Source organism: Triturus cristatus, chromosome 2_2, assembly GCF_964204655.1.
Source record: "Triturus cristatus chromosome 2_2, aTriCri1.1, whole genome shotgun sequence".
Classification (NCBI taxonomy): Eukaryota; Metazoa; Chordata; class Amphibia; order Caudata; family Salamandridae; genus Triturus; species Triturus cristatus.
In genome coordinates this window covers 808,786,572-808,814,465 of record NC_140582.1, presented here as the reverse complement: position 1 = coordinate 808,814,465, position 27,894 = coordinate 808,786,572, and the positions used below count along the sequence as shown (strand labels likewise).

The 27,894-nt window shown below is 44.9% G+C and overlaps 1 protein-coding gene across 2 annotated transcripts in view; it reads right to left on the bottom strand.

Annotated features, from left to right (window-relative positions):
* OCIAD2 (OCIA domain containing 2) overlaps positions 1-25,376 on the bottom strand; it is a 108,902-nt gene extending 83,526 nt beyond the window's left edge. The window contains exon 1 of one of the 2 annotated variants that reach the window (XM_085642113.1): positions 25,221-25,376. In XM_085642113.1, the coding sequence (XP_085498239.1) occupies positions 25,221-25,286 (66 nt within the window). In that variant the 5' untranslated portion in view covers positions 25,287-25,376. The remainder of the gene's footprint in view (positions 1-25,220) is intronic. The other variant, XM_085642114.1, reaches the window with a different exon arrangement.
* Positions 25,377-27,894: the final 2,518 nt, after the last annotated feature.

Here is a 27,894-nt window from a genome sequence, read left to right as displayed (position 1 = left end):
CTTTAATTACCCCCCCTCCTCCTGAGCGCCAGTCACTTGACGGCGCAAAAACTCGTTGCAATAACTTAGCGATCTTCTTCTCTCAGAAGATTTTAACTATTTACTCCTCTTTCTCCACAGGTGGGGGGGACTTGGAGCCCACCACCACAATGGATCCTGACACGATGACTCCTTGCCTGTTGGATAAATTCCCTTTTTTAGATTCCTCCTCATTGGATGGAATAATCCTCAAAGTCACCTCGGGTTCCCCCAACGACCCAGCACCTCCTCAGACTCTTATTAAAGTCATCGACGTCATCCGTCCTGTCATCTTGGATGTCCTCAATGTTTCCATTGCTTCGAACTCTGTCCCAGCTCAATGGAAGTGCGATGGTTAGGGCACTTCTGAAAAAAACCCACCTTAGATCAGAACAACTTGGCCAACTTTCGCCCTATCTCCCTACTTCCTTGGATGAGCAAACTCCTTGAGAGACACATTAATAACATCTTAGTGGACTATTTAGAATCCAATAGCCTACTATGTGCCTCTCAGATGGGCTTCCGCCCTCAGCATGGAACCGAAACTGCCCTTATAGCAGTAACAGAAGAGACCAGAGCGGTGCTGGACCAGGGAGGAAAAGCAGCCATCATACTACTCGACCTCAGCGCCGCGTTCGACACTGTTAACCATGCCATCCTATTACATCGTTTGAAAGGCATGGGTGTGTCGGGCACGCCCCTGGAATGGCTGACCTCCTTCCTGGACGAGCGTTCCTTTCAGGTGTTCGAGGGTGAGATGATTTCGCCCAAGCAACCACTTAGTTGTGGGGTCCCGCAGGGCTCGTCCCTGAGCCCCACTCTTTTTAGGTCTCGCCTGACCCAGCGCATGCGCTGGTCTGGCGAGACTTATTGAGAGGGCTCCAAAAAGTGCTACCAGGCCAGCCTAGAGCCACAGTGCATGTGCGCGGGCGCGCGCGCCGCGTTTTACCGCGATTACTTTCACTTTCGCGGTTGAGGTTTGATCGCGATCACTTTCACTTTTGCGGCGGCACGTCCGCTTGGCATAGCCAATAGGTCTCGCTTTTGGGGCCTTTATAAGTATTTAGTTATGCAACTTTTGCATGGCTAAACACTTATAAGGTCCCAAAGGCGAGACCTATTGGCTATGCCAATGCTTGTTAATGTTTATATGCAACCTCTAGCAAATATAGTCCAGCCCTTCGGTGTGCGTATTGTCACCTACGCAGACGACACCCAACTGGTGGTCTCTTTGGACCACTTGGAGGGGTCGTCTAACACCTTGGGCTCGTGTCTAGAGGCTGTTGCTGAGTGGATGCACTCCTCTTGTCTTAAACTTAATGGGGAGAAGACGGAGATCATGTTATTAGGTAACTCCTCACCGAACACCTTGGCCTCCATTTGGCCTACATGCCTTGGCACTCCTCCCCTCCCTAAGCCCCAGATAAAGAGCCTTGGAATTTGGCTTGACAGGGCGCTCGACTTCTCGGTCCAAGCTACCAAAACTGCCTCAACTTGTGCTGGGTTAATGAAAATGCTCCGCAAGGTTCTTCCTCTGCTCCCTTTCCAGGCGAGGAGAGTCATGGTTCAGGCCCTGATTCTCTCTCGCCTGGACTACGGGAACGCCTTATATTTAGGCGCCCCTGCAGCGGTGACCAAAAGGCTCCAAGTCACCCAAAACTGTGCCGCCCGGCTATTGTTTAATATTCCCCGTTGGCAATCAGCCAAGAAAGCCCTAAAGGAGCTTCATTGGCTTCCAATGACTGCCAGAGCTCAGTTTAAGGCCATGTGCATTGTGCACATATCTTTCCATCGAGCAGGCCCTGCCATCTTGTTCCCCTTTGTAGTGCCTTACGTCCCCCCCAGAGCCCTCCGCTCCGGCTCACTGCACCTAGCAACTACAACAAAGGTTATCAAAGCTCGTTGGGGCGGCCGCTCCTTCTCACACACTGCCGCCAAACTATGGAATTCCCTTCCTTTGAGTATTAGACAGATTAACAATAGGCTGGCATTCAGGAAAGCCCTAAAAACGTATTTGTTTGCAAAAGCGTGCTAATGTACCTTGGAGCTCGTTATACTAATCTGCTGAAGCGCGACGAGGCCTCCGGGTAGTTACGCGCTATATACATATAATTTTTCATTTCATTTCAGATGGGTCTGGGCCATGGTTTAGATCAGTCAGTGAACTGGCTCGGCTGTGGTTATCAAGAGCTGGAGGAACCTCAGAGGAAATCAGCAACTGGGACTCAGCGCCCGGCGATTGCGATGACTCTCCCCGCCGGCCTCCCCTCCTGCGGGACCGATTGTGCCTCCGCTGTTTGGGAGGAGACGAGTGTGTCTGTGGAGGTTTTGACAAGACAGGGGGAGGGGGGGGGGGGGGCCGGGTCCGCAGAGGTCGCTCCTCCGTGAACCAAGTCCAGGCCACCTGCGGGGTGTCGAAAAAGATTGTTTTACCTTGGAACACGACTGAGACGGGCTGGGAAGAGGAGACCATAACGCAGTCCCAAGTTGCGGAGCTTTTGTTTGACGTCCGTGTACGTACGCCGTTGGGCCTGTACTTCTCTCGTGTAGTCTGGGAAAAGCATTATTGTATTGTTTTGGTATTTCAAGGGACTGTGTGCCCGTGCCTCTCTAAGGATAGTGTCCCTGTCTCGGAAGTTAAAGATCCTAATGATGATGGGACGAGATGGAGCCCCTTGGGGAAGGCTTACTCGCCAGAGAGCGAGGGGTACGTTCGATTGCGAACCACATAGAGAGAGCGTCTTTGGGTATCCATGACTTCACCCAGGTCTCCACAAAGGTGTCAGTCTGTCCCTGCTCAACTCCCTCAGGGAAACCTACGAGGCGTAGGTTGTTTCGCCACGAGCGGTTCTCCGCATCCTCAGCCCGACGGTGTAGCTCCAAAGTTTGAGTCTGTAGGCAGGCCACTTGGGTCTTCAACTGTCCAAGCTCGTCCTCAGCCATGGAGAGGTGCGATTCTACCTCTGAAATTCTCGCTGTGGCATTGCGTAGATCCTGGCCGATAAGGGCCATGTCCACCCGCACCTCGCCGATCTTGCCCTCCACCGAGGCCTGAGAGGTGCCAGTAGCCTGCAGGATGGTCGAAAGGTCTCTTCGGCGAGGGACGGGCCGCCAGACGCTCCCTCCGCCGGATTCCGGTCAGTGGTGGTGTACTGGTCCATTTTAGTCTGAGTCTGCAGAGCGGGTGTCTTCGGGGCGCAGTTTCTATCCAATTTGGCTGCGGGAGCAGGACCTGGATGTCCAGTCCGGGGGGGGGGGGGGTTGAAAAGATTCACGAGCAAGTAACCTCCTACGGGAGGGGTCCAGCACCCAAGCCGTCAATGCTCAGGCCCGGGCACCGAATCCACCACTGCGTAAGCCCCAGTACCACAGGGGACCAGCCAAACGAAATTCGGAAACACCGTCCCCCGCCACCCGAGATGAGGGCCGAACCAGGAGAAACACTGCCCCTCCCAGCCTGGAGTGGGCGCCGCCAGGCCAAGGAGAGGTGGGGGGGGCGGTGGAAGGGTCTGGTCCCCGGGCTCGATGGATGCGGCCGAATCTGCCACCCTGCGGCATCCTCGCAAGATGTAGGCGAACTCCAGGACAGCACCTCCGGGTAGGAGCAGGGGACCAGGCGATCAATCAGCAGGGCCGGGCTGGGCTCCCCAGATGGACCATCAGGGCGACAAGTTTGTGGAGGGGGGCAGGCGTTGAAAACCCCACGCCGCTCGATGCGTGCGGCCGATACTGGACAGTGATCACCAGCCCTTGGGGCAATCTAGGGCCAGGGCACAGGACAGGGAGTAATGGAGGGGGCCCATATCCAGGACCCCGAGCCGCTCGATAAATGCGGCCGAGATCACCCCTTTGCTAGTGTTCCCTAGCTTCAGTGCCGTTCCATCTCATGGCCAGGAAGTCAGCAGTACGAGTCCAAGCGGCCAGGTCCCAGAAATGTCAGTCCGGAGCACTGGGAGGGAGATGAAGGGACCCCCAGGCTCGAGAGTAGGGTGAAGCCGCAGGCCAGGACCCAAGCCCTCAAGGGTCTCGGTGTAGAGCAGGCGGGTGAGGGAGGGGGAGCCGTGGGAACAGGAATGACGCTCAAGGCCCCTCACGCTCCCGAATCGCATAATCGTCAGGCACCCCTTTTGCGTGTAGGATCACCAATCATCCAGCAAGACCGCAGGCTGGGTTTAGGAAGACGAACTCGCGACCCGCAGCTCTCGTTCGGGCCAGCCTCCGCAGGCAGGCCCCAGCAGCACCCCGCCCGCACAAGCAGCAGAGCCCCGGAGACGTGGCTGCTACAAGAGTGACCCAGGGTTCGTCTAATCCAGCTTCAGCCGGGGGTGGGGGCGCCTCCAATGGTCCAGGTGTGCCAGCAACCAGGCCTCGAGGCCCCCCAACAGCTCTGGAGCCCCCAGGAGGCGTCGCGAGGTCCGGCCGTGAACCAGAACGGCTGCGGGGGCCCGGATCAGCTGTCCACCACTCAGGGGTGAGGGGGGTGGGAGCCCAGTAAATGTGGCCGCAACGGCGGCCTGGTCAGCAGCAAGGAACGGGCCTGGCCTCCAGCCAGCTGAGTCAGCAGACGCGGGAAGGCCCGTTCTTCAGGTGGGCCTTAGAGACCTCCCAAATCAGCCCGGAACCGGTAGTGGTGTCCAGGACCCCTGGCGGTGGCCAGGCAGGGCCCCAGGGCACAGGGTCGCTCACAGGTGAGGAACCAGGCTTCAGGACTCCGCCACCCGACCCGGCGGCCGAATTGTCGTCCAGCGGGGTACTTCCTCAGGGGCATCGCCTTTGGCACCGCAAGGTAGATCAGCGGCATCGGCGGGCCCGACCGGGCTGAGGAGGGGAGCTCCTCACCCAGGGCCCGCACCGGGGCATCCGGCACTCCGCCTCCACAGCAGTGGGGAATCAGCAGGGGAGCCCGGGCAGATCATAAGGTTCTCGACTCTTGCCAGGCTATGTCCTATCTTCAGGCGCCATTGAGCAGAGAGGCCTCAGAGGGTAGGACCGCCATCTTAGGCAGATGCATGCCGGATTGAAACTGGAGAGAAAATTGCCTCTGCAGGGAGGCAAGACGGTGTCAGACACCTTGCCAGGCAGCGCAGCTCAAGGCGGAGGCCACGGAAGTAGAGGAGAGGACCATTGATGGTCCGATGGCGGTGGATCGTGGCGCGGAAGACTGAGGGGTCCGGAGCACTTTTATAGTGCGACCGCCATCTTGTCGTGCCAAGCCACGCCCCCTGTAATCTTTTAATGTACAATTTTTATATCCTTGGAATTTCATGATTAGTGATATATCTTGCAGTGCTAGGTCATTTGTATTATGGATTTTGTGTTTTTTCCTGTCAGATTACTATGAACTTTTCCTTTTATTAATCTTAATCACACTGTTTCACAAATATGTCATGACATCTTAAAACTGTGATGCTTGTTGAACTTTTATGGTCCTTGGAACCGAATAAAGTTATTTAGAATTGGTTCAAGAAATATGCTTTAGAGGGTATAAAGGTGTTTCCATCAACTGGGCCAAATCTGAATTATTCATGATTACTGACTGCACAATTACCTGCATGCTGGACTACCCCATCAACTGGGTCATCAACTCTGATCAGGATACCAGTGGTCAATTATCCTCAAATATTTAACAGACAGTTCAACTCAATTATGGTCCAGTCATTGATAGACTGAGGCACCAAACAGATATGTGGTGTCCTTATTCCCTAGCGGGATGCGTTGCCTCTTCATGAATATCCCAAAACCCCAGGGCACACACTTTTTCACCATCCTTATTGTTAACTTGAACACACCGATCTGGGCATGCAGACCAAGCAGAATAGATTGGTAATCCGTGGTTCTTCTCTACTAAAGAGGGGATTTTGATATATCAGACCCCGAGATGTACTACCTAACTGCACAGTGCCACCTTGCTAAATTCTAGCACAACCTGGATGCCTGTATATCCTTTAAGTTGGTGCAGAACCCTTCACTACCGCGGCAGAGCACACAATTCAAAACACCCTGTCCAATATTGTCTTGACAGAGATGCACTATTAATACCCTGACAAGATGTTTCGCTCTGGGCTGATGTCACTATGTTAGACATCTTGCATATGCACAGCCGCGTAATACCATTCAAGGAAAAATACTGTGCATCCAGGATGAGCCTCCTGACCTCTCCCCAGTAACGCAACTCATTATTTCATCCATCGTTACCAGGTGAGTCTTCAGGTTATACACTAGCAAATCTCATTGCAGAGCCGGCTGCTTCGATCATGCCAGATTGGCATGGGAGGCGGAGCTTGAGAGACTTTACCTGAAAGCCGTGGATGTACTGCTGTAGACAAATGGAACTCATTTCCTTGAACTATAGACACAACCTACTTCACTACAATTTTCTATACCGGACATACATAACAACACACAATGGACCCTGCACACTGTCACAGATGTGACTGTTGTGCAGGAGCATGAAGGATTTCTGCATCTGGCTTGGGAGTGTCCGCATTTACATGTCTACTTGCTGGACAGCTTATAAATAGTGGGGTAAATGAAAACACAATGCATGGATGCAGACCCCTCCCCACCCCTATATTGCCTGGTTGGGGTACATTAAAAGTACTCCGTAGACTCTACAGTGCCTAAGCGCGATGTCTCTCTTGTTGGCGTAGAGCCACCATTACCTGAGGGAAGAGCACAGTACCCACGAGTGCTGAATGGCTGAAAAATAGAGATATGTAACGATCAAACTGAAACCTAGATCTTGCTGCAGTCCATCACTTTGAGGCCTAAAGGTATCTGGGGCCCTTAGCCAACATCCCTTGCTGGTGTGGCAGGAATGGACCAATGAGAAGGTCAGATACTTGCATAAACTTTGATCCCTCTACAGAAATATGCTTCCTCTGTGTTGCCATAATATCTACAATGCAGGTACACCGAAAGATAATGTTTCTTGGGGGAACATGATTGTTAGGCAAACAGTGACCCTCAGATACTAGCACAGAGACCATACACCGGGACTGATTCTGTGTTTTGGAACGTAGGACACTGTCTAGAACTGTTCCTTTATGTACAATTGTCTTATCTGGAATCTATGATTTTGCACCCGTTACCGTATGATCATCACTGCTTTTTTACCTAGGTTATTGTAGGATGTAAGGATCTACTTTTCTAAAAAATACAATAAAAAAAATTGAATCTGTCCTGCATGGATTTAAGAACTTTAAACTTTCGACTATAATAAAAAGTCTAAAAGCAAATGATTAAAATAAAGAAAATAATAGAACTATGAGGCGGAACGGTCAAGGTGTTATGACATCTTTGGTATAATTTCTAAACTAAACAATGATTGAATGTGCTTTTGCATGAGCTTTATTACCACATTTATAGATCAGAAGAATATGCTCGAAACGTGCACTTGATGGATTCCCACTTCATCATTTGTTGCACGTTCAATAACACCTTTTCATACTGAAATCAAAGAGGCCTCTGCTTTGGAAGACGCCGAATAATGAGCCTACCAGACAGATTTCCATAGTGAGCTGAACATTCGGGGCTTCTCTCTCATGCCACTTGGAAAGCTGCAAGAATGGTTCTAGGAAGATGGTGTATAACATACAGCGAAGGATAGAGATTCTATTTTCTAGACCCAATGAAAAAGTTTAATTTTGAATTATAAGTAAGCGCTGGGTGAGGTGCGTAGCCATACCAAAATATACACTACTGCCACAGTCCAGTCAGGAAGGAATAAAGATAGTGGTCAGCAAAAGCCATGCCACAGATACAAGAATGTGAAAAAATGATTGTAAAGTTTGAACAAAAAAGTGCTCGATTCATTAATTCACTTATAGGAACTATATGAAACAATTTTCTATTTAGAAAACAAGGATCTGTTGCAACAGCCTCACACCTTTATTTATACAACATTTCAGACTTTTCTTTGAGTTTCACTAAACAGATAAAATCAGACTTATGAAATCACTCAGAACATTTGTTTTATGAATATTATGCATTAACAGTGTATAACATTGAGGCTAGGAAAAAAAATGTAACAAAAGAAAAGCATTGTTGAAAGACTATGAGAACACCTGTTTAAGTCATATTTCATATGTGAGTTGCATTGAATGTGGTTATAGGGATTGATTTTTCTGTAAAGGATATCGATATAAATGTCTGAGTAGGGTTTGATGCAGTCCAGCATTATTGCAAGCTCAAATTGTTTGGGTTCCTTTTCCAATCACTGGAAATCTTTCATGGTGTCAGTTCGCTGAACCACCAACTGATGCTGGCTTACTGAAAGTAACTGGAAAATGTAAGTTTGTTATTTTTTCATCTTAAAGGAAGTCATTAAACGCTATTGTGCCCGTTCTGAAAGTTGGTAGTGGTACATTATACTTAACTAGTTCTGAATGTTGAGTATGAAATGATTTCTTAGATGGAAAGTAGGATTTACATTTTTTGTGAAACGTTCCACTTTATAATGTGAAATGTATTTATTTCAAAGGTTGTTTTTGTTAAAAGTTCAAGGTTTATTTGCATTAAAGAAAATTTAAAGAAAATTTAGCAAATTCACCATTTCTACATGTTCACTCAGATTTTTTGCTTTTCCTAGATCTTACTTTTGCTAGCATTAAAAATCCTTGCCCTGAGGTACTGAGAATCAGTTTCACAGTGTGCGTGCACTAGCTCTAAAATTATAGGGCTAAAATTGGTTTCACCCAATTGGTCTATTTAACTGTTGTGTATGACCATTATTAATAGGGCATAAATCGCACCTATGGTGTATAAATTAAATGTCATACGTGAGCTGCAGTGTGTATTTACACCACCTACATAATCACAAAAAATATTTGTCTACCAGAAGCACCAATGTGACTCGGTTGCAGTTCAAGAAAGAGTGTGAGTGCAAGTGTGTGTGTACGTACACACACACATATATATTGGGGTTAATGTGCTCTTGCAGTGAAATAAAACTCAATAGCTATTTCACGTGTAGGCTTTGTTAGACCTTTCCCTGAACACGTGTAGATGGGATTTAAAATTTTTATTTTCTATCTCGGTTTGGAAAAAGGATAGAAAAATGCTTCAAAGCTACTGCCTACTTGATTTTCAAAATTGGATTTAATGGTGAAATCGGATTTTTCATAACTGGAGTAAAAAAGTAACTTTTTAAATTTGCTGTGGGGGACTATTTTTTTCTTGGTCTTCTGCTCTGTTACTGTTAGTCTGTGCTTAGCTCTAGAGCCCTAGCTGCTTACATTCAAATATAGCATTCTTTCTCCCACCTCCTCTTAATGCCACAGTTGTGTTACTGCTGCCTCCCCCACCTTGGCTCCTGCTGGGTAGTTTGTTTTAATAATTGTGGATAGTCATCGCTGCGCCCATTACACGAGCACCGTGCTCATTTCCATTTAATTCATGTGTATTTTCTCTGCTCTCTCTCACCCGCCCAATCAGTCAGCAGGCTCCAGCCTGGCCTGCCTCACAGCTGTGCTTATAGTTTACAATGTCCTGGCCAGCTGGCGGCAGTTACTGATGTCCCTGCCTCTCTTGCTGCTACAATTAACTCTAATTTGATCATCTGTGCTGAGCAGAATACTTCATTTTTTTGTATTGGATCCAAGTGCAAACTGCTTGAGTAGTTTCCCAGCGAATAAAAGGCGTTTGGCTACCTACCATTATTACATGTATTCGTTTATTTCGATCAATAGCATGATCATACATAAAAATATTCTCATAATACATAAAAAAACATATTAAAACATAAGAATCAATTAAAAAGTAAAATAACATGTCCATACTCCTTTACATGCATAATTCAATTTAAGCTTGTAGCATACAGTTAAGGAATAGACTTCAGTTTCATATTCCTTAACGTAGTTCTAATATAGCAATATAATAAAAGCTTAAAAAATACTTTAAAATCATGTAACAATAAAATTAGATAAGAGGAAGAAAAGGGAGAAAAGACCGGAGCTATCACATTAAGTCATAGTCATCAAATGGCATTACCGGCAGTCAGTAGAGCCTTGATACGCGCTTCCCCAGTAGTAGCCAAACTCTTACGACACGGGCTTATTCCGGTTTTAGACCTTCGCCACCATGCATAAAGCAAGTATGTAAAAACAAGCCAGCTAGTTGTATCTGATCTAAAAACACATAGGGCATCTAAGGGGCTTAAAAAAAGACAGGTTTTCTTCAAATTTGCGTAGAACAGACAAAATAATATAAAGTGCTCTAATGTTTCAGGACCAGCATTGCATACGGGGCACAGCAAGGTTACAGATACATTCTTCCAATTACATTTCATCGTATTCAATGGGAGAACCCCAGTTCTGAACTGTATATAAAGTGCACGTGCATGGGTGGGTTCGACATCATCCATATAGGAATCAAACTTGAAACAGCTTTGAATATCTACAAAACGGGTTGTTAGGGAACTAAATATCCTAACTTCAGTACATGAGGAATCAATAAACTCCCAATACCTCTTTTTTAACTGTGACCCCATTCTTTTAGTAATAGATTTTGGATCATCCCACATGAATCCCAAGCCCAATTTATAGAACCATTGCCTTATTTTTTTTTAAACCAGACCAAGCACCCGGTTTGACTGTGGAGCGCTAATAATTCCTCTGTTGCCTCCTTTACAAGGATCTGTGTCTTGCTGGTCCAAAGTCTGATACAAAACAGAAGCACCTTTAAGATAGCTGAAAGGACAATAGACCTTAGTCCAAGATCTAGGCAAAGGGGTATTAATGGCGTATTCCTTGGTAGGTTTAAAATTGCTCGTAGAAATTTATTTTCTGCAACTTCTAGTTGGTTCAGTTGTTCTAGCCCCCACAGTTCGGCCCCATATAAGGCTGCACCACTCCCTTTAGCCTGATGTTTTTTAGGTCTCGCCTGACCCAGCGCATGCGCTGGTCTGGCGAGACTTATTGAGAGGGCTCCAAAAAGTGCTACCAGGCCAGCCAGGAGCTACAGTGCATGTGCGCGCACGCGCCGCGCCTTACCGAGATTAATTTCACTTTCGCGGCCGCTTTGATGTTTGATCGTGATCACTTTCGCGCCACTTGGCATAGCCAATAGGTCTCGCTTTTGGGACCTTATAAGTATTTAGTTATGCAACTGTTGCATGGCTAAACACTTATGGTCCCAAAGGCGAGACCTATTGGCTATGCCAATGCTTGTCTAAGATTGGTGAGAATGGGCAAAAAGGAGAACTTTTACCTTTCTTTACTATAGCACAGTCTGCACGTTGCAATAAAAGGACAATCTTCTGTATTTGGGGAGTACATGTCTAATTCTCACTAATTCTGACTCCCAAATAGTCAAAAGCCTTAACCTGATCTAGGCATTGGGCATCTAGACTCAATTTCCCCTTAGATGACTTGTACGGGTTAAAAAACATAAACTTTGTTTCTGAACAGTTGATTTCTAAACCCCGTTCTTTACAGGCATTTGCAAACTTGGTTAAAACTTTCTGGAAGGCCATTGGGGTTTTAGAAATGAGCAACGTATCGTCTGCAAATAAAAGACAAGGGATTTGTTTGCCCGCTAATTTTGGTGGATCTCCTTCACAGTCAAAAAGATCTTTAATAAGCCAATTCATGTATAATGTGAACAAAGTTGGCACTAAGACGCAACCCTGGCGCACCCCGTTAGAACAGGGATGCTGTTAGTTAGGCTACCATCGGCGTTCCACCTAACTTTAGTGTAATTTCCAGAGTGCAGCTGAAACAGGAGTTGGAGCATCCCCCCAGGAATATCAAGATCCCTTAGGGCAACCCAGAGCTTGGTGACATCTATAGAGTCAAATGCCGTTTTAAGGTCAACAAACATGACATACAAGTGGCCCTTCATAATTGCTACCTCCTTCCAGATAAGCAGCAAGAACCTAAATCCCTAGTCTAAGGTACTCATGGGTGTTCTAAAACCAGCCTGCAGATGAGAAAGTATCCAGAAATCCTCCTTCCAACACTGGATGTGCGTTAAAATCATTTTACTGAATACTTTCTGCGAGACATCTATAAGGCGGATAGGCCTATAATTTCCTGAGTGTCCCTTATCTCCTTTTTTAAATATAGGTATTATTTCAGCACCTTTCCATGACAGGGATATCACCATCACGTGTGATAGAAGAAAAAACTATATGGATCAAAGGGCGCTTTCCCAGGCTGCAGTGAAGTAATTGCATTTACTGTTTCTTCTAGGGAAACAGTTTACTTCTTCTACTGGGGGCTTTATGTGGGTATCCCTACCTATCACCTACTGCCTCACCCTCCACCATGGGTACTACCCTAGAGAACAATCGCTGAAAATGCTCTTCCCACACTTGGGGTTGTAAATAAAAATCTGTTTCACTAACTGGCTGTTTTACCCCTTTAGATAATAGATGCCAGAATGTTTGGGAATCCTTCTTCCTAGATGCCTCCACTAGTGTGTGCCAATTTTCTTCCTCCCAAGCCCTTTTTGCCTCACCCTGTACTCTCTTATAGGCTCTTCTTAGATTTATTATATCAGCCCTTATTCCTTTTTTGACTGCCAGAGATAGAGCAATTCTGGTAAGCTTACAATCCTCATTATACCATGGAGCAGCGTTATTAATAACTATTTTTGGGTTGTACTGTCTACTAAAGAAAGCCTTAATGTTAGAAGATTAATGTAGGAAAGTAGACATAATGCTTTCATTGTTTATATCCTGAGTGCCCAATACATTAAGAGTATGAGCCACCTCTTTATAGATTTTCGGTAGCAGCGTCTCATCAGTGATTATCTGAGACCATTTTATTCTCCTATTATTATTGGATGTCTTAACAGGGGCCGTCACTAGATTTGTTTGAAGCTGCGGGAAGATAATACCAGATAGCTTCAGAAGCAATGCATTATGATCACTGCCCTCTCTATCTGAGACAGTCATGTCATTAATATTTGACCAAAGGTCAAGATCTACCATGATAAAAATCAATTCTACTCTTGACACTACCCCTTTTAAACGCTGATTTGGCCTCCACATCTGAGGGTGTCTGCCCATTACAGGCGCAAATCTCATATGCAAGTGTAAAAGACAGTACTTGCTGTCCAACCTTTGTAATTCTTTACAGGGACGGTATCTGGAGCTTATTTACACCTCTTCCTCCTGTACTAGTTCTTGTGCGTAATCTATAGGTTTGTGGGTAATATTAAAATCACCGGCTGCAACAGATAGTATTCTTTACAGGAGTTATCAATAAAGTTGGTCAGTGTTGATATAGTGTCTGAGTCCTTATATGGGACTACTGAACCGGTTAGAAAGGTTAATTAACCTCAAGTGAGTGTTCTCTTTTGAGGAAATTAAATCTAGACCAAGCACCTCCTGTGATTCTATGTTTACCCGTTTTATTTTACAAGTTAAAGTTGTCTTGACCCAAATTAACAGTCCTCCTGCAGGTCTACCAGCTATAGAGTGTCTAGCTTCAATACTGAATGTGGTATACCCCACCCTGTAGTACTGCTCAGTTGCCCAGGTCTCTTGGAGCAGACATATATGACTACGGTCCACGAACTTGCCTCATTGCAGGTTATTTAGTCTAGATTTAATCCCCGCGATGTTCCATGAGTATTTAAGTACTGGCCCTCAAAAGTACTTCATTTGGTCTGTGGTCCTTCTATTAAATTTACTCCCTCACATGCTTGGGAAGATCACGAAAACCAGTGGGCATAAATGACTTTCCAATCTCTTTTTCTCTCAGGTTGCTTTTATTAGTGTCCCTTTTTGAAATGCCAGGGAGAGCCGCCTCATCGGGTGGAGTCATTTTACTACTACTTGACTTTAGTCAATCAGGGATATCCAACCCAGAGAGAGCCTGGAATCTATTACTGGTTGGAAAGGAGAAGTGTTCTTTTGGTACCTGAGGAAAGAGGGGTGTATTTAAATTTGTGCCACTGATCTTACCATTGGGCTTGAGGTGCCTATAGAAAAAAAACCAATGGCATAATGCCAATCCCTTGGTCGTGACCCCTCCCTGTTAGTCCTCTCGTGCCTCCAATCAATTTTCCTGCAAGGGCAGGAGACCTGCAATTAATTACCACACAATCTCCACGAATGGACTTACATAGAGGACCAATCCAGCTCACTCTAACAAGTAAAAGGTTGCCATAGTTAGAGTTTGTATAGTCAGAGTTAAAAGATAACCAATGGCAGACCTTACTTTTCAATTGACTCATGGTTTCTACAGTTTTGCACTGTAGCAAGGGGACATTAGTTAGTATTGTGACATAAGGGTAACATTCTGGCGGGAGGTCCAAATTTGTCTCAGGTAGGGATGTAACCATATTTGTGGCTTCATGCAATTTCACATTTGGCTGTCCAATGAAAACAGAATCATTAACACTATGTACAGCTTGACATGCTTTAAGACTACTTCCCAATTTCCCACCCCCAATTAGATGATCAGTTTGTCTCAAAGTCATGTCTTTAGATGTACCCTCTAGATGGTCGTCAGCATTTTCCCTTATACTAACTGCAAGAGGAGGTTGAATAATTTCACTACAGTGTCTTACTGCCACATTGGACTGTCTAACAGATTCATGTCCCCCCCAATAATAAAGTAATCTGATCCTCTAGACTCAGCTGTTCCAATCCCAACCATCAAATTATTTACAATTTTTTGCATAACACCCACGTTTGCCTCAAGTTTGTCTAGTCTAGTCAAAATTGGTGCAAGATCTTTTAGGAGTATATTATCAAAATGCTTCATTAAAGTCTCTATGTCTTGCTTAGATAGGGCTTTTGAGGCTAGTTGCATAGGATAAGATCCTGCCACTGTTGGAATTATATTTGGAGTGCTCTTAGTCCCCTCATGTAGCAGTACATTGGTTTTATTTTGTGATCTAGTACTTGCTCCCGACTGAGATTCCTGGTTTATTTTCCTCTTTCTTTTAGCTGGCACTTTGATTGTCGAAGAGGTCATAATATTGGGTGGAAAGGAAGGTTCGGCAGGGGATGTTTGTTCTACTATTGTCAGTGTACTTGCAGAAATGTCCGAAACTATGTCCCAAAGCACTCTATTCGAAGTATGATCCAAATTCAGAGTGGTTAGTGATCCACCCTCCATGGACAATCGGCATTCAACTTCTAGGATTTCTTTGTCCAGGGCTCCTGAAGCACGACTCAAGAAGCAGTCTAGTGTGGAGTTTTGAAGGGGCCTGGGTGTGCCCTCCCTAGAACCCATTTGTTTCCGTTTGACCATTGTCAGGCAATCTCAACCCCAGAGAGAGAAATGTGACTTATTCCTAAAAACCACCTAAAACTTACTTGGCTAGAATTCACCAACAAACTACGACTTGGCTCCAAGTCTCTCAGATGCTGGAATGATACACCCACAAATGAAAGCCAAGAGAGTCGGCCCAGCCCAGCCTCCTCCGGGCTCCGACAAGCCGCTGCGGAGGCCCTATACCGCCTTTATGCACCCCCGACGCAGATGACATGACACTGGCGCCTCCTGGTGCGTTTGAGTATGGGGAATGCGGTCCCCGGTAGTGCAGGCAGTAAAATCGAGGCGGCGGGCAGGTAAAAAACAAATACAGGCTCCCGCACTGCAGGGGCCCGATACCGCCTTTATGTGGCCCCCGGCGCAGATCATGTGACGCTGGCATCTCCTGGTGTGTTGGAGTATGGGGAATGCCGTCCCCGGTAGTGCAGGCAGTAAAGTCAAGGTGGCGGGTAGTTAAAAAACAAATAAGGGCTCCATTACGAGAGAGAGAGAGAGAGAGAGAGAGAGAGAGAGAGAGAGAGAGAGAGAGAGAGAGAGAGAGAGAGAGAGAGAGAGAGAGAGAGAGAGAGAGAGAGAGAGGAGAGAGAGAGAGAGAGAGAGAGAGAGAGAGAGAGAGAGAGAGAGAGAGAGAGAGAGAGAGAGAGAGAGAGAGAGAGAGAGAGAGAGAGAGAGAGAGAGAGAGAGAGAGAGAGAGAGAGAGAGAGAGAGAGAGAGAGAGAGAGAGAAGACGGCGACAGATAAGAGGAATTATATACCCTTTCAGGTAAGAATTGAGGATTTTAATGTTAAGCGTTTTCTGGTACAGGCAGGTCAATATGCAGTCTAGTTTTACACAAATCCCAACCCAATTATTAGATAGTCATGTTTTCTGTCCTCTGGCCTTGATTTTAATTGTTTATTTTGAAGGGAACAAATGGAGATATCATAACTCTCTGTTAAGTTAATTCAAAAAACCTTCGTTTTGCCGAAAATACGGGAAATAGTGGCATTTAGATGGCGTGCAGCCATGCCTAGGTGCTGAAGCGAGACTTTTATAACAGGTTGAGATGAAGCCCGCTCAGTCTAAACTGAGTTCTTTGGTCTTGCTCCCCCTTTGGTTTATTTGTTCAAAATCTTCAACTTATTTCAATGCTGCAGTTCTAACATGTATTTTAAACATATGCCCTTTCTGTCAGACAAATAATGTAACAATTTCCAGCCAAGGCAAACTACCAATTGCTTGCTTCACATTTCTGCTAAGCAGATGCCTTGTGTTAAAAGTGTACGAGCAACACAAGTGTACTGCGTGTGGAAAACGGATACTTTTCAATTAAAATACAACAGCAGATTTAGGACTAAACTCACAAACACAAAGTTATGAAATCAATCATTATACAGTTAACGTGACTGAAAATATATAGTCACTTAAAGTCCATTGCAATACTGGTATGTGTTTACTTTGAAGCTTAAAAACAGTGTTTGAGGTCCTAACGGTTGTTACTTCCCAAGATAAAGATATAGCCAATTAATCTCCAGATCTGGCCTAGTGATAGCTTTTGATGTCAGAGTCGTGTATTAATGAATAATAATACCAGTAATAACAAGCATTTGCAATGTAATATGCCTCGCATTTACAGGAGTTTGAGCTATTGGCATTGTAAATTACAATGCCTTTTATTTATGTGTTGGTTTCTATAACATTAATAAAAGGCATCATCATATACAATGCCAATAGCTAAACTGTTGCAAATGCTAGACCCATTGCATAGCAAATGCTTGTTTTAATTGCATTCCTCTGCCCTAGCCCCGCCCCAACCCCCTCCCCCCCCCCACACACCACTCCCATTCGGTAGCAGCCGCTTCTGTTTTTGATTATCTAGTGTACTCCTGTTGGAGGGCTGGGGTCGAAGCCTATGTTTTTTTCTTTCTTTTTATGTCCTCTCTCCGTTTCTGGTATTGTCCTCCATTTTCGTGGAAGCTGGTCAGTAGACTAACAACAATAAGTAATGGCAAAGCCAATAGGTCTCACCTATTGGCTAGCCCTATGGTTTTTAGCTATGGTGCAGAGCATCCCCCAAGGTGTTCAGCTTGGCTAATGTCTATTAAAATAGCCTTTGATGCAGTAGCCCATGTCATTTGGTAGTCACACATCATGTGCGTAAAATGATGTGGGCACTTTTTTTTCTTTTTAATTACTGATCGGAGTTGGTTCGGTATTAACAACAACAAAAAAAGGCTCAAAAGCACTTTTTTTTTTGTTTAAACGAGGGGGACAGCAGGGGGCAGAAGCATCAATGTGGAGTACGGGTGAAACTCAGAAGCATCACTGAGGAGGCAGGGGAACGCAAAGGCCTTCGCAACACAGAGAGGGTGGGAGGGAGGAAAAAGCAACATGGGGAAGGGTGGAAGAAACAGGTAAACAACCCTGGGGTTGAGGAAAAGCAAAAAGAAGGGTGCAGGTAGGGGAAGGGACAACAGGAAGAGAGGAAGGCGGCACAGGTGGGGGAAGCAACATGGAGGGATCAGGGGGGAAAAGATCCATGTGAGGAACAAACACAAGATTGACATGCTGGGACCAAAATAAGAATGAGGCAAATCAGAGTGACAGGAAAGCCAACAAATGGCAAGGGGGTGGGGGCTCCAAGCCCCTCCATGTTCTTGGTAAGCCACAATACGCCTCGCAACAAACAGCACGTACTGTCCAGGAGGCTTGTCATAATTAAATGAGTGTTTTGATAGATTTTATAGTGTTTAATATGCAGTGTATTGTTGTTTAATACTTATTCACTCTGGTATTCAAGTAGAAAATAATACTGGGTTTACTAAAAAAAAGAAAAGTTAGCATTTATGTATCCAAATATTATTTTAATCTAAACAGCTCAACCTGTTTATATTTATGGATGCTTTTGTGAGCCAATGTTTTCAAGAGCCAGATGGAAACGATTTTTGTCATTAAACACTGTTCATATTTAATTATATGTATCTATTTTTATTCATATTAATTGAAAGTGTGGCCTAACAATAATATGCAATGTTCATATTTGAATGGGGGACATGGCAGCTATTGTGAGTCAATCATTTTCTACATGTCAGGGGCATGGATGTGCGCTAAATTCCTCCTGATAATTTTCTTCAGCTAAGCAAGAAAATACCTACTTTCTAAAAGTGGTATTTTCAAACACAGAATGTAAAAGTCACCCTTACTAAAAGATGCATTTTAACATTCTGAGTTCAGGAATACTAAACTTTATTTTCCTACCTTGTTCCCAGGAGTAGTTATGCTTATAAGATGTTATAAGCAAACTCCCCAGTCTATCCTATGGGAACAGATAGCCTTGCAGTAGTGAAAAACGAAATTGACAGTATTCACTACCAGGACATGCCACACGCACCAGGGCATGTCCTACCTTTTACCCTGTCCAATAGGGTACCTTGGGCCTACCCAGTGCTTTAAAAGAGGAACAAATAGTGCAGGTACTCATTTAAATGTGGCGAGTGGGAGGAGCTAAAGGCAAGACATGCCATTGCTTATTGACTTCTATATTAGTTGCAGCACATACCAAAGCACATGAGAAATTTGTTTCGATAACCAAAACAGGTTAATTAGTTATATAAAACGAAAGCCAAACAGTGATATTTTAACATCGTTTTGTAATATTTCTCTTGCTTTTCTCACACACAAAAACACACAGACAGCAGGTGAACAGACAAACAAAAGCAGATACTCACACAAAAGAATCAGGTGGGATTAAAGCCATTTTAGCCTCCATACCTCCTATGGCTTTCTTAATTGCGCTGTCACTGGACTGCCTCGATTCCTTGTAGCACAGCGTGATGTGAACACCTGAATTATCATGCAAATGAGCCCACGATGAATAGTTCAGCAGGGGCTCTGCACTACAGAAGTGCTTTGGCTGCCAAACCGACAGGCTACCACCACTAGCAGCCAATGCGCCAACTCTTTCATGAGTTCGGTACTCAGAGTGATAAAAAAATAAGAAGTGCCGGTACTCAGTACCTGTGATACAGGCCCTTAAAGCACTGGGCCTACCTTAGGGGTGACTAACATGTAGGAAAAGGGAAGGTTAGGGCCTGACAAGTGGGTGCACTTGCCAGGTTGTCAGGGAGAACCAATCATAATAACAGTTTCCATAGGGAGCACTTGCACTTTGACACTAATCAAAAGTGGCAAAGTGCCCAAAGCATCTAAGCCAAGAAAAACTAAATCAAGTAAAGCATCAAAAATACAGGAGGGAGAGGAGAGGCAAAAAGTCAGGGGAAACCACGCCAAGAATGCCAGGTCTAACATTGGGGTAGAGTGGAGCGAGGCTGAGTGGAGTGAGGTAGAGTGGAGTGAAGTGGGATGTATTGTGGTATAATGGAGTGAGGAAGAATGGAGGGTGGTAGATTTGGGAGTGGAGGGGTTACTGGGGTAGAGTGGAGTAGACTGGCGTAGAGTGGAGTGGGGTTGAGTGGATTTGAGAGTGGAGTGGCATAGACTAGAGTGGGGTGGAGTGAAGTGGGGTGATTTGGAGTGGGGTAGAATGGAGTACAGTGGAGTGGGCAAGAGTGGAGTGGGGTACATTGGAGTAGGGAGGATTGGGGTAGAGTGAAAGTGTGGTGAAGTTGAGTGGGGTGGATTTGAGTGGGGTAGATTGGAATGGGGTTAAGTGAAGTAGGAGTGGGGTAAACTGGAGTGGGATGGGGTAGACTAGAGTGGATTGGAGTGGTATGCACTGAATTGGGGTACAGTGGAAGTGAGTAGGGTGGATTAGAGTGTGGTAGATTTGAGTGAGGTGGATTGGAGTGGAGTGTGGTAGACTTTAGTGGAGTAGATGGATTGGGATAGATTGGAGTGGAGTGTGGTAGAGTGGAGTGGGGTAGAGTGGGGTGGAGCTGTGCCGCTAGGCTACTACTCTTGCACCCAAGTGCATATGAATAGGAATATATTAATGAAATACATTTATAAAGTGTCTGGGTACTCCAACAGGAGTGACCTGGCGCTAATCGGTCTATAAAACTCCCAAACCATCATCGCAGTTCAGAACCAATGCCAACCTATCTAAAAAGCCAAGTTTTAAGGCTCTTCAGGAATAAAAGTTCTGAATCTGTTAGTTTCAACTGACGCGGAAGAGAGTTCCACAACTTCGGTGCGAGGAAGCTACTCTGGGAACCTGCTCTAATAAAGCACTAGAGGACCCAAGACATTTAGAAGGAGGATACAAAATAAGGAGAAAAAAGAGAATGCAAGTAAGCAGCACCTGTCTTCCTAAAAATTCTGTAACAAAAGACCAGGGCTTTAAAAACAAGCCGTTTCTTCACCAGAAGCCAAGGAAGCTAAGAAAGAGGGGAGTCCATTGACGCCAGTCTAGGTAGTTTTAACAAAAGCCAGGTTGCAGAATTCTGAAAAAGTTGAAGCCTTCTAAGCCTTAACTGAGAGACCCCAAAATAAAGGATATTGTAGTAATCCAGCTATGAATTCACTCCTGCTTGGATCACTGTCTCCTAGGACAAAGCAGGGAGCAGACTGATGAAGTTCTTAAGAGATTTCAGGATGTCAAAACATTTTCCCACTAAATCCATAATTTAGCTATTGAAGTTGAGATGTTCTTCAAACCAATGCCTACATTTTTCATTTTTGGCTTTGGCGAAGGGAAGGAACCAGGTGATACAGGCCAACAATCAGGAGACCAAATTGAGGGCTGCCTTCAGAGGATGAACACCTCGGTCTTGCCTGCATTTAATTTCAAGCAGTTGAGATCCATCAATTGCGGTACCTCAAAGAGGCAGGCCCTCAACGAGGCAGCCGCATCCACAGAATTTTGTGACAGGGTGACGACCAGCTGTGTATAGTGAGCGTATGAAAGAATCTGAAAACCATGACTCACAACGATATCGGCCAGGGGGCCCATGTACAGATTGAAAATGGGTAGGGATCAATGATGAGCCCTGTGGCACCCCCTGGGCCAGCGTCAGAGTATGAGAGTAGAAAGGTATCTGCAGAACCTGAATGGTGGGGCCCTGCAGAGAATACAGGGCGCCTGAAAGCCCTTTGGCTGGAATATATACGAGAATAACGATTTAGGCACAGGTTTTAGAGAGAAATAGAGTAGTTGCTGTGCTGCACGAAACTGAAGAGATTTAAACAGACATACTTTTAATGCACAGAAATGAGGCGGAAAACATACAACGCTGAGGACAGAGGTTTTAAGGAGAAATTGATTATCTACAGCACTGCCCAAAATTGAGGCAGTTTAAAAAGCCACATACTTTGTGTTTGACAAGGACAGATGTGTCCAAAATGTTTATATTGCTTAGTGGCAGCCTGGCCTGTGACTGGACTGCTTGTCTAGACAAGCATTTGCAATGCAATAGGTCTCGCAGTTACGAGAGTTTCAGCTATTGGCATTGTACATAAAAATGCCTTTTATTTATGTTTTTAAAAGAAAAACAAAAATAAAAAGTATTATTATTTGCAATGTCAATAGCTCAAACTTGCGTAAATGCGAGACCTATTGCATTGCAAATGCTTGTGTAACTTTCAGCCATGCGGCACAGCAGCTAATCAGGTGTACAAAACTGATAAAGTAAATGTACATAGCCTATAGCTCTCCCATAGGTGAGACCTATTGGCACTGCCAATGCCTATTTTTCCTGGGTGGGTTTTTGCAGGTACTGGTGCTTTAAGTGGGATGCTTGGGCCACTGCGAGTCATGTGCTCCCAGGTTAAACCATGTCCAGTGCTCCCTTTCACTCACTTACATTAATAAAAAATAAAATAAAAAGCAACGCTTGGTAGCAATCTTGCGTGTGGATCAATGTTCCTGGGAGATTTACTGTTTTCACTTGAGGGGCTACAGAGTTCCAGTTGATAAAGATGGGATTTGAGAGCAAGGGAATCGAATTCTAGGGGTTGTTTTCTGGTTAAATCAACCGAAGCTAACGCGATAGAAAGGTTATAAATGCTTGTTGGTGATATCTGAGGAGGAGTGCACCGGCATCTGGACGAGCGTGGGCATGACTGGGTGTAGGGGGGGGGGGGGGGGGAGGAGCAGTTTGTTAAAAGCGAAGCAAAATCAAAGTATCAGAGCAGACTGAGCCATGTTCGGGGAGAAATATTGATTGTGGCCCAGTGGAAAGACGTTCTTATTCGAATTTTTTATTTGAAAGTATAGTGACAGATTAAACCTTAGCTTACGTGTTGCCATACTGCCCAAATGTGCAGGGGACAGACAAATATTGTCATAGTCTTGGTGTAGGAGGTCAAACATCTCCTCTCACGGTTCGATTTCGAATCTGGTTTTAATTATTTTGGGATGATAAGGGTAATTATTGACCCCATCGCTATTATGAGTCCTGCAGGAAGACGGGGGGTAATTGTCTTTCACCCAGGGACTCCAGCTGCTCAGGGCAGTAGTCCTCTGAAAATATTAAAGGCACGAGCTCCAAAGGCATTAGTAGATCAACTCGGGCATGCTGGATGATAAAAGAGATACCCATGGAGTCGAATGTACCTGTAAAAACTTCTTTTCCTATATTGCATAAGAGTTATTAGGATGAAAAAAAGTGTGTCCTAGGCCGCAGCATGCGTGTTGGCGCCTATGGTTTGGAAATAGAGCAAGACCTATGTTTAGCGCATCAGCCAAAGTGAAATATTCGCAGTTAATCTTTACGGGTCTGAAAGAATACATGTACGTGTAAACGCTACAAATGAACAAGGGGGCTGGTTACAGCTGTTCGTATGAGCACGAGTTGCTCATATGCGTCACATCTTGCTGTTGGTTGGAGACGTCCTCAAAAACAAAGACTCAGGAAGTTACGAGATATCTAGTGATTCTTACAGGCTTAAAACAATGTATTATGCCTTGTTATATTTAAAGGGAAGCATGGGGGCTATGTGCAGCTGTTTAAATAAGCACAAGTTACTTCTCTGAGCGCCAGCTCTGACTGTTGGTTAGAGGCTAGATCGAACAGTCAGCATAATTACGCGCCTATTAAGGGTTAAGAAATCCCGCAAGGAGAGCCACATCAAAGGCTCAACAGATTGCCAGGCAAGCTAAGGGTTATAGCGTCCAAGTGATAAATCTTACCGCTGTCCGAGGCACACGTCTCACGCCATGGAAGTGGGATCCGGGAACTGACTCGTTCTATATATGGAGGCGTGTTAGAAGCAATGTACAGATTTAAGAAAAATACAGCAAGTGAAAACAGATTCGGTGCCTATGTTTTGCAGAGTTGATCCTAAAATGGCCAAGTAATTAACGAGCCTTCGCCGGGCTCGTGAGCATAATAAAACTAGAAAGTGAAAGTTAAAGGGATCGGGCGGAGGCAGAGGAGAATGCAACTTAATGACCCGTGATGGAGGAGACAGATGGTGGGGTACGGGGAGGAGGAAAACTCTAAAGCGGAACGTAGCCACCCTACCGTGTTAGCGGCAAACGTAAAGCTCAAAATATAGCTCAGTATAATGATACCCTGAACATCGCTGCCCGGCCTCCGGGATGTGGGCTCATGAGCTGTGTACGGCTGTCTAAATGGCCACAGGACATATGGCATTGTTGTCAGCGATGCAGGCAAAGTAAGAATGTATGCTGCTGCTATTATTGTTCTGCAATAAAAACGGTTTTAAAAAAAAAATGGAGGAGACAGATGGTGGCTGTGTACGCGAAAATGAACAGGCAGTGCTTTTCAGGCTGCCAAATGGTGCGCGCGCCCGGCGCACATGCACTGTATTTGGAGGCCTGAAAAGCACTAGTTTGCACTTCCAGATCCCCCTTTTACAAAAGCTCTCGCGAGAGCAGCACTAAAGCGCTGGCTCCAGCGAGACCTAAAAAACTATGGGAGTCTGTTTTCAGGCTAGTGTACGCTTTAAACAGGCACATACTTTGTACGCGCAGAGAAGAGTAGCAGCCTACAAACACATGCAGGTCACTTGGAGTACTTTAATATTCTGTGCCATTTGTTTGGTGCTGTAAAATGAAGCGCCGAATTCCAAAACAAATTAAGGCAACAACAAAGACATCTGAAGGACGGAAATTAAAAACAACCCTAAGCATGGAAGTGGAAATGAGGATTAGAAAAAGGAAAAAAATAGTACTCTCAATCACAGCATGAGTAGCGGATGCTCGGGAGAAATAAAATAAAGTGATGTGAGACATATAGTGACCAATTAGGAGGCAGCTAAAAAGAATGACAATCAAGCCAGCAGTGGTAACGGTACAAAGTAATGGGCGGGCTCCAAGTCATTTACAGTATACAATACCCCACGCAGCAACGGCGCACAATGTTGGGGCTGACCTAAAAGCACCTTTTGAATAGAAACGCTGAACGGTGCCACAGCTGACACGATATTGTCTATACTCATATACTGGGATAGTTTGCCATTATTGGGTTACTAACTGCCTGCCCGTTTTCGCTCACCTACATTTATATATATTTTTTGTCTATGCGTTACTAAGGCCAGATTCATCTGGAATACAAGAATGCGTTACCTTACAATGACAGTGTACAATTTCGCAAAAGAAAATCTGTGAAAAAGAAAAAACAAAAAAATCCAACATATAAACAAGATCCACCCACCCCGCATTTCTAAGAAATTAAAATAAGCGAACTATTACATTTGTGAGAGGGCGGTGCCAGGCATCTCCAGCACGGCGATTTTGGAAAAGAGAAAGAGAGCTGGTTGTGGGGGGCACGCCAAGGGTAAACACCGCCTCGCTCGCAGATCGCCTGGTTCAAACGCCGCTGTTAAAATGCTGTAATTTGCGAGGCAAAAAAAAGTCCAACGAAATAACCTTTCAGGAGGGAGCCACAACATGTTCACCTCTCGCCTCGGACACACGGAAACTCTGGAGTACTCTATGCAGTTCGTTTCCTTGTGTGTCTGTATCCGTATTGCTTGCTCTGGCTTAATCGTGCTACAAATGAGGGGAGCCCAGCATTCGTCAGGGAAATCATTCTCGTCAGGAGACAGAGAAGTTCTTAACTCACCGGCTTGTTTGGTTGTGGAGGAGAGGCAGGCGGCTGTGCTTGATCCGGTGCTGCTTCGGACGCCATTTCGTCAGACTGTTTACAGCGCTGAGGCTATCGCGTGCCTAGGACGGCTGCAACTCAAGTGCTGTAAGTGAAGTAGAGAGACTCGGTTTTGCTTCAAGTCAATAGACGTTGATTGGCTGATGAAATAATTACAGAAAGACAGAAACACCCACCTTTATTTAAAAAAAAGATAGCTAATCTAAACTTTCTGGGTGCAGCTTTACAACTGCCGAAAGTTTTGTGATAAGCAAACACATTTAACCCCTTAAAATACTTAAGGTTTTTCATCACTGCCTGAAGGCTGCAGTCTAGATAGGTGCTTTACCTGTTTCACCAGCTTCATGCATTGAACAAGCTTTGGCAAAGCCAATAGCAGGCGTGCAATGTTTATTTTCTTTGTCTTTGCAAACATATGAAATAGGCAAATGCTTTCCCTATATTAGGAGGGCAACCTAATTTCCTTGTTCACATTGAACTTTCCAATACAAATTGTATGTATCTGTAATCACTCTTTTGTTTTCAATTACTTTCCATATCTCGTTTTTCAATTAATTTGTGATGGAATTGGATACTTAAGAAAAAGAACATTATCAATCAATCAATAGGTGGTTGATAAAGCACGCTACTCACCCATAAGGGTCTCAAGGCGGTTTATGGAAAAAGATACCAACATCTGGAAATTAATTGAAAAGCGACATGTGTAAAGTAATTGAAAACAAAAGAGTGATTACAGATATAGATACATGCAATTTGAAATGAAAAGTTCAATGTGAACAAGGGCATTTGGTTGCCCTCCTTTTATTCAGTCAGTCAGTCAGTGATAACTTTATTTCGGCCATTAGACCATAAAAGTGCAAATAAGTACATCAGCAGGTACAATAAAACAATAAATAATTTTACAATTTAAAAAAGAATTAAACAAGACGTTATCATATGAAAAGTAAATACAGAGATTAATTTAAAAAGATTTGTCTCCTGCGCCACATGCCATATAAATAACGAGATACGGCAAATACAATAGGGGGGTGGGTATCATAAGTTAGGGACCTAAGAGCCTGCTTAAAATGACGAAAACCCAAATTCCTACAAATGGGAATTAACCAACATTTTCTAATTGCAGAGTATTCAGGACAGAAGAACAACACATGTGAAACGGTCTCCAATTTGTAATTACATGCGGGACAACTTTCCTGATTCTGCGTCTGCCACTTAGCTGAAAAGGACCTGACTGGTAAAGTGCCGTGTCTAAGCTGGATGTATAATTTTCGAGCAAGCGGGGGTTCGATTTGATCCATGAATTCCTCAAATTTTAAGTCAGGTTTAACTGTGAGGAACTCAGAAGTCAATCTACCCACTGTTATAGAGCTCGAAAGTATTTGGAGATTCCGTGTACATATCAGTGAAGCTAGTTCTTTCTTTGTTAATCCGGTACAAAAAGTTTCTGGGGAATCCCAGAATTCCGGGAGTCCTAGACAGGCACTGGCAGCTTTGATATGTTGGAGCCAGGGAATCTTTTTAGATTTAAGGAGAGGCCAGATCGCAATGAATTCAGCTCTGTATGAGGCCAGTTCAGGAACCGACCACAACCTTTTCCAATACAAGATTGGTCTGGCACTTACAATCTCATCAATAGAGACTAGGCCAAAATCAAATTTCAAGGGAGTCAGAGGCGTACTAGAGGGGAGCCCTACAAGTGTTCTTAAAAAGGACTGCTCAACCTTAGTAAGGGTCTCTGTTTGCTTATGTCCCCACAAATCAGCCCCATAAATTACGGCCGCTCTGGCTTGTCGACAAAAAATCTCCAAAACGGGTGACACTGGTTTATAGGTCGATTTTTTAAAAACTTTAGTGAGACCCCCCACCAACTGGGAAAGCTTAAGCGTCGACTTGGCTATCTGCTTATCCCAGTTAAATTTCTCAGTCAGAGTGAGGCCTAGGTAGACAAAAGTTTTAACCCTTTCAAGGGGAGTGCCGTATAGAATTGGGTTTGGACGTACCCGGTTAGGGGGGTTGAAAATCATAAATTTTGTTTTCCCCAGGTTGATTTCCAATCCCCGCTGCTCACAGAACTTTACAAAACCATCGAGTGTGTTTTGAATGCCCGATGATGTTCTAGACAACAACAGAGTGTCGTCTGCGAACATCAGAGCGGGCACTCGTCCTGTTACCAGTTTTGGGGCATCGTTGTTTACCACACTATTCAGATGGTCAACAAGACCATTGATGTAAAGGCTAAATAGTGTGGGAGCCAACACACACCCTTGGCGGACACCTTTGTGAACAGGAAATCGATCAGTAAGGTCACCATGCTTGTCACATCTCACCTGGGCAAAATTATTTTCATGGAGCCTAGATAAGACTGCTAACAAATAGGGCGGGAGGCCCAAATCAGCTAGAACCTGCCACAGTTTAGCTCGTGGAACTAAGTCGAAAGCTGCCCGCAGGTCCACAAACACAAGGTAGAGGCTGCCACCCTCCACCTTGGCTGTTTTCCAATACAGGACCTGCAGGCGAAAAATCTGATCGACAGTAGAAATACCAGCCCTAAAACCTGCCTGGAAGGTAGAAAGGATCCCTTTCTCTTCAATCCACTCAAGGACCCTATCCAGCAGAATCCTCCCCATTAATT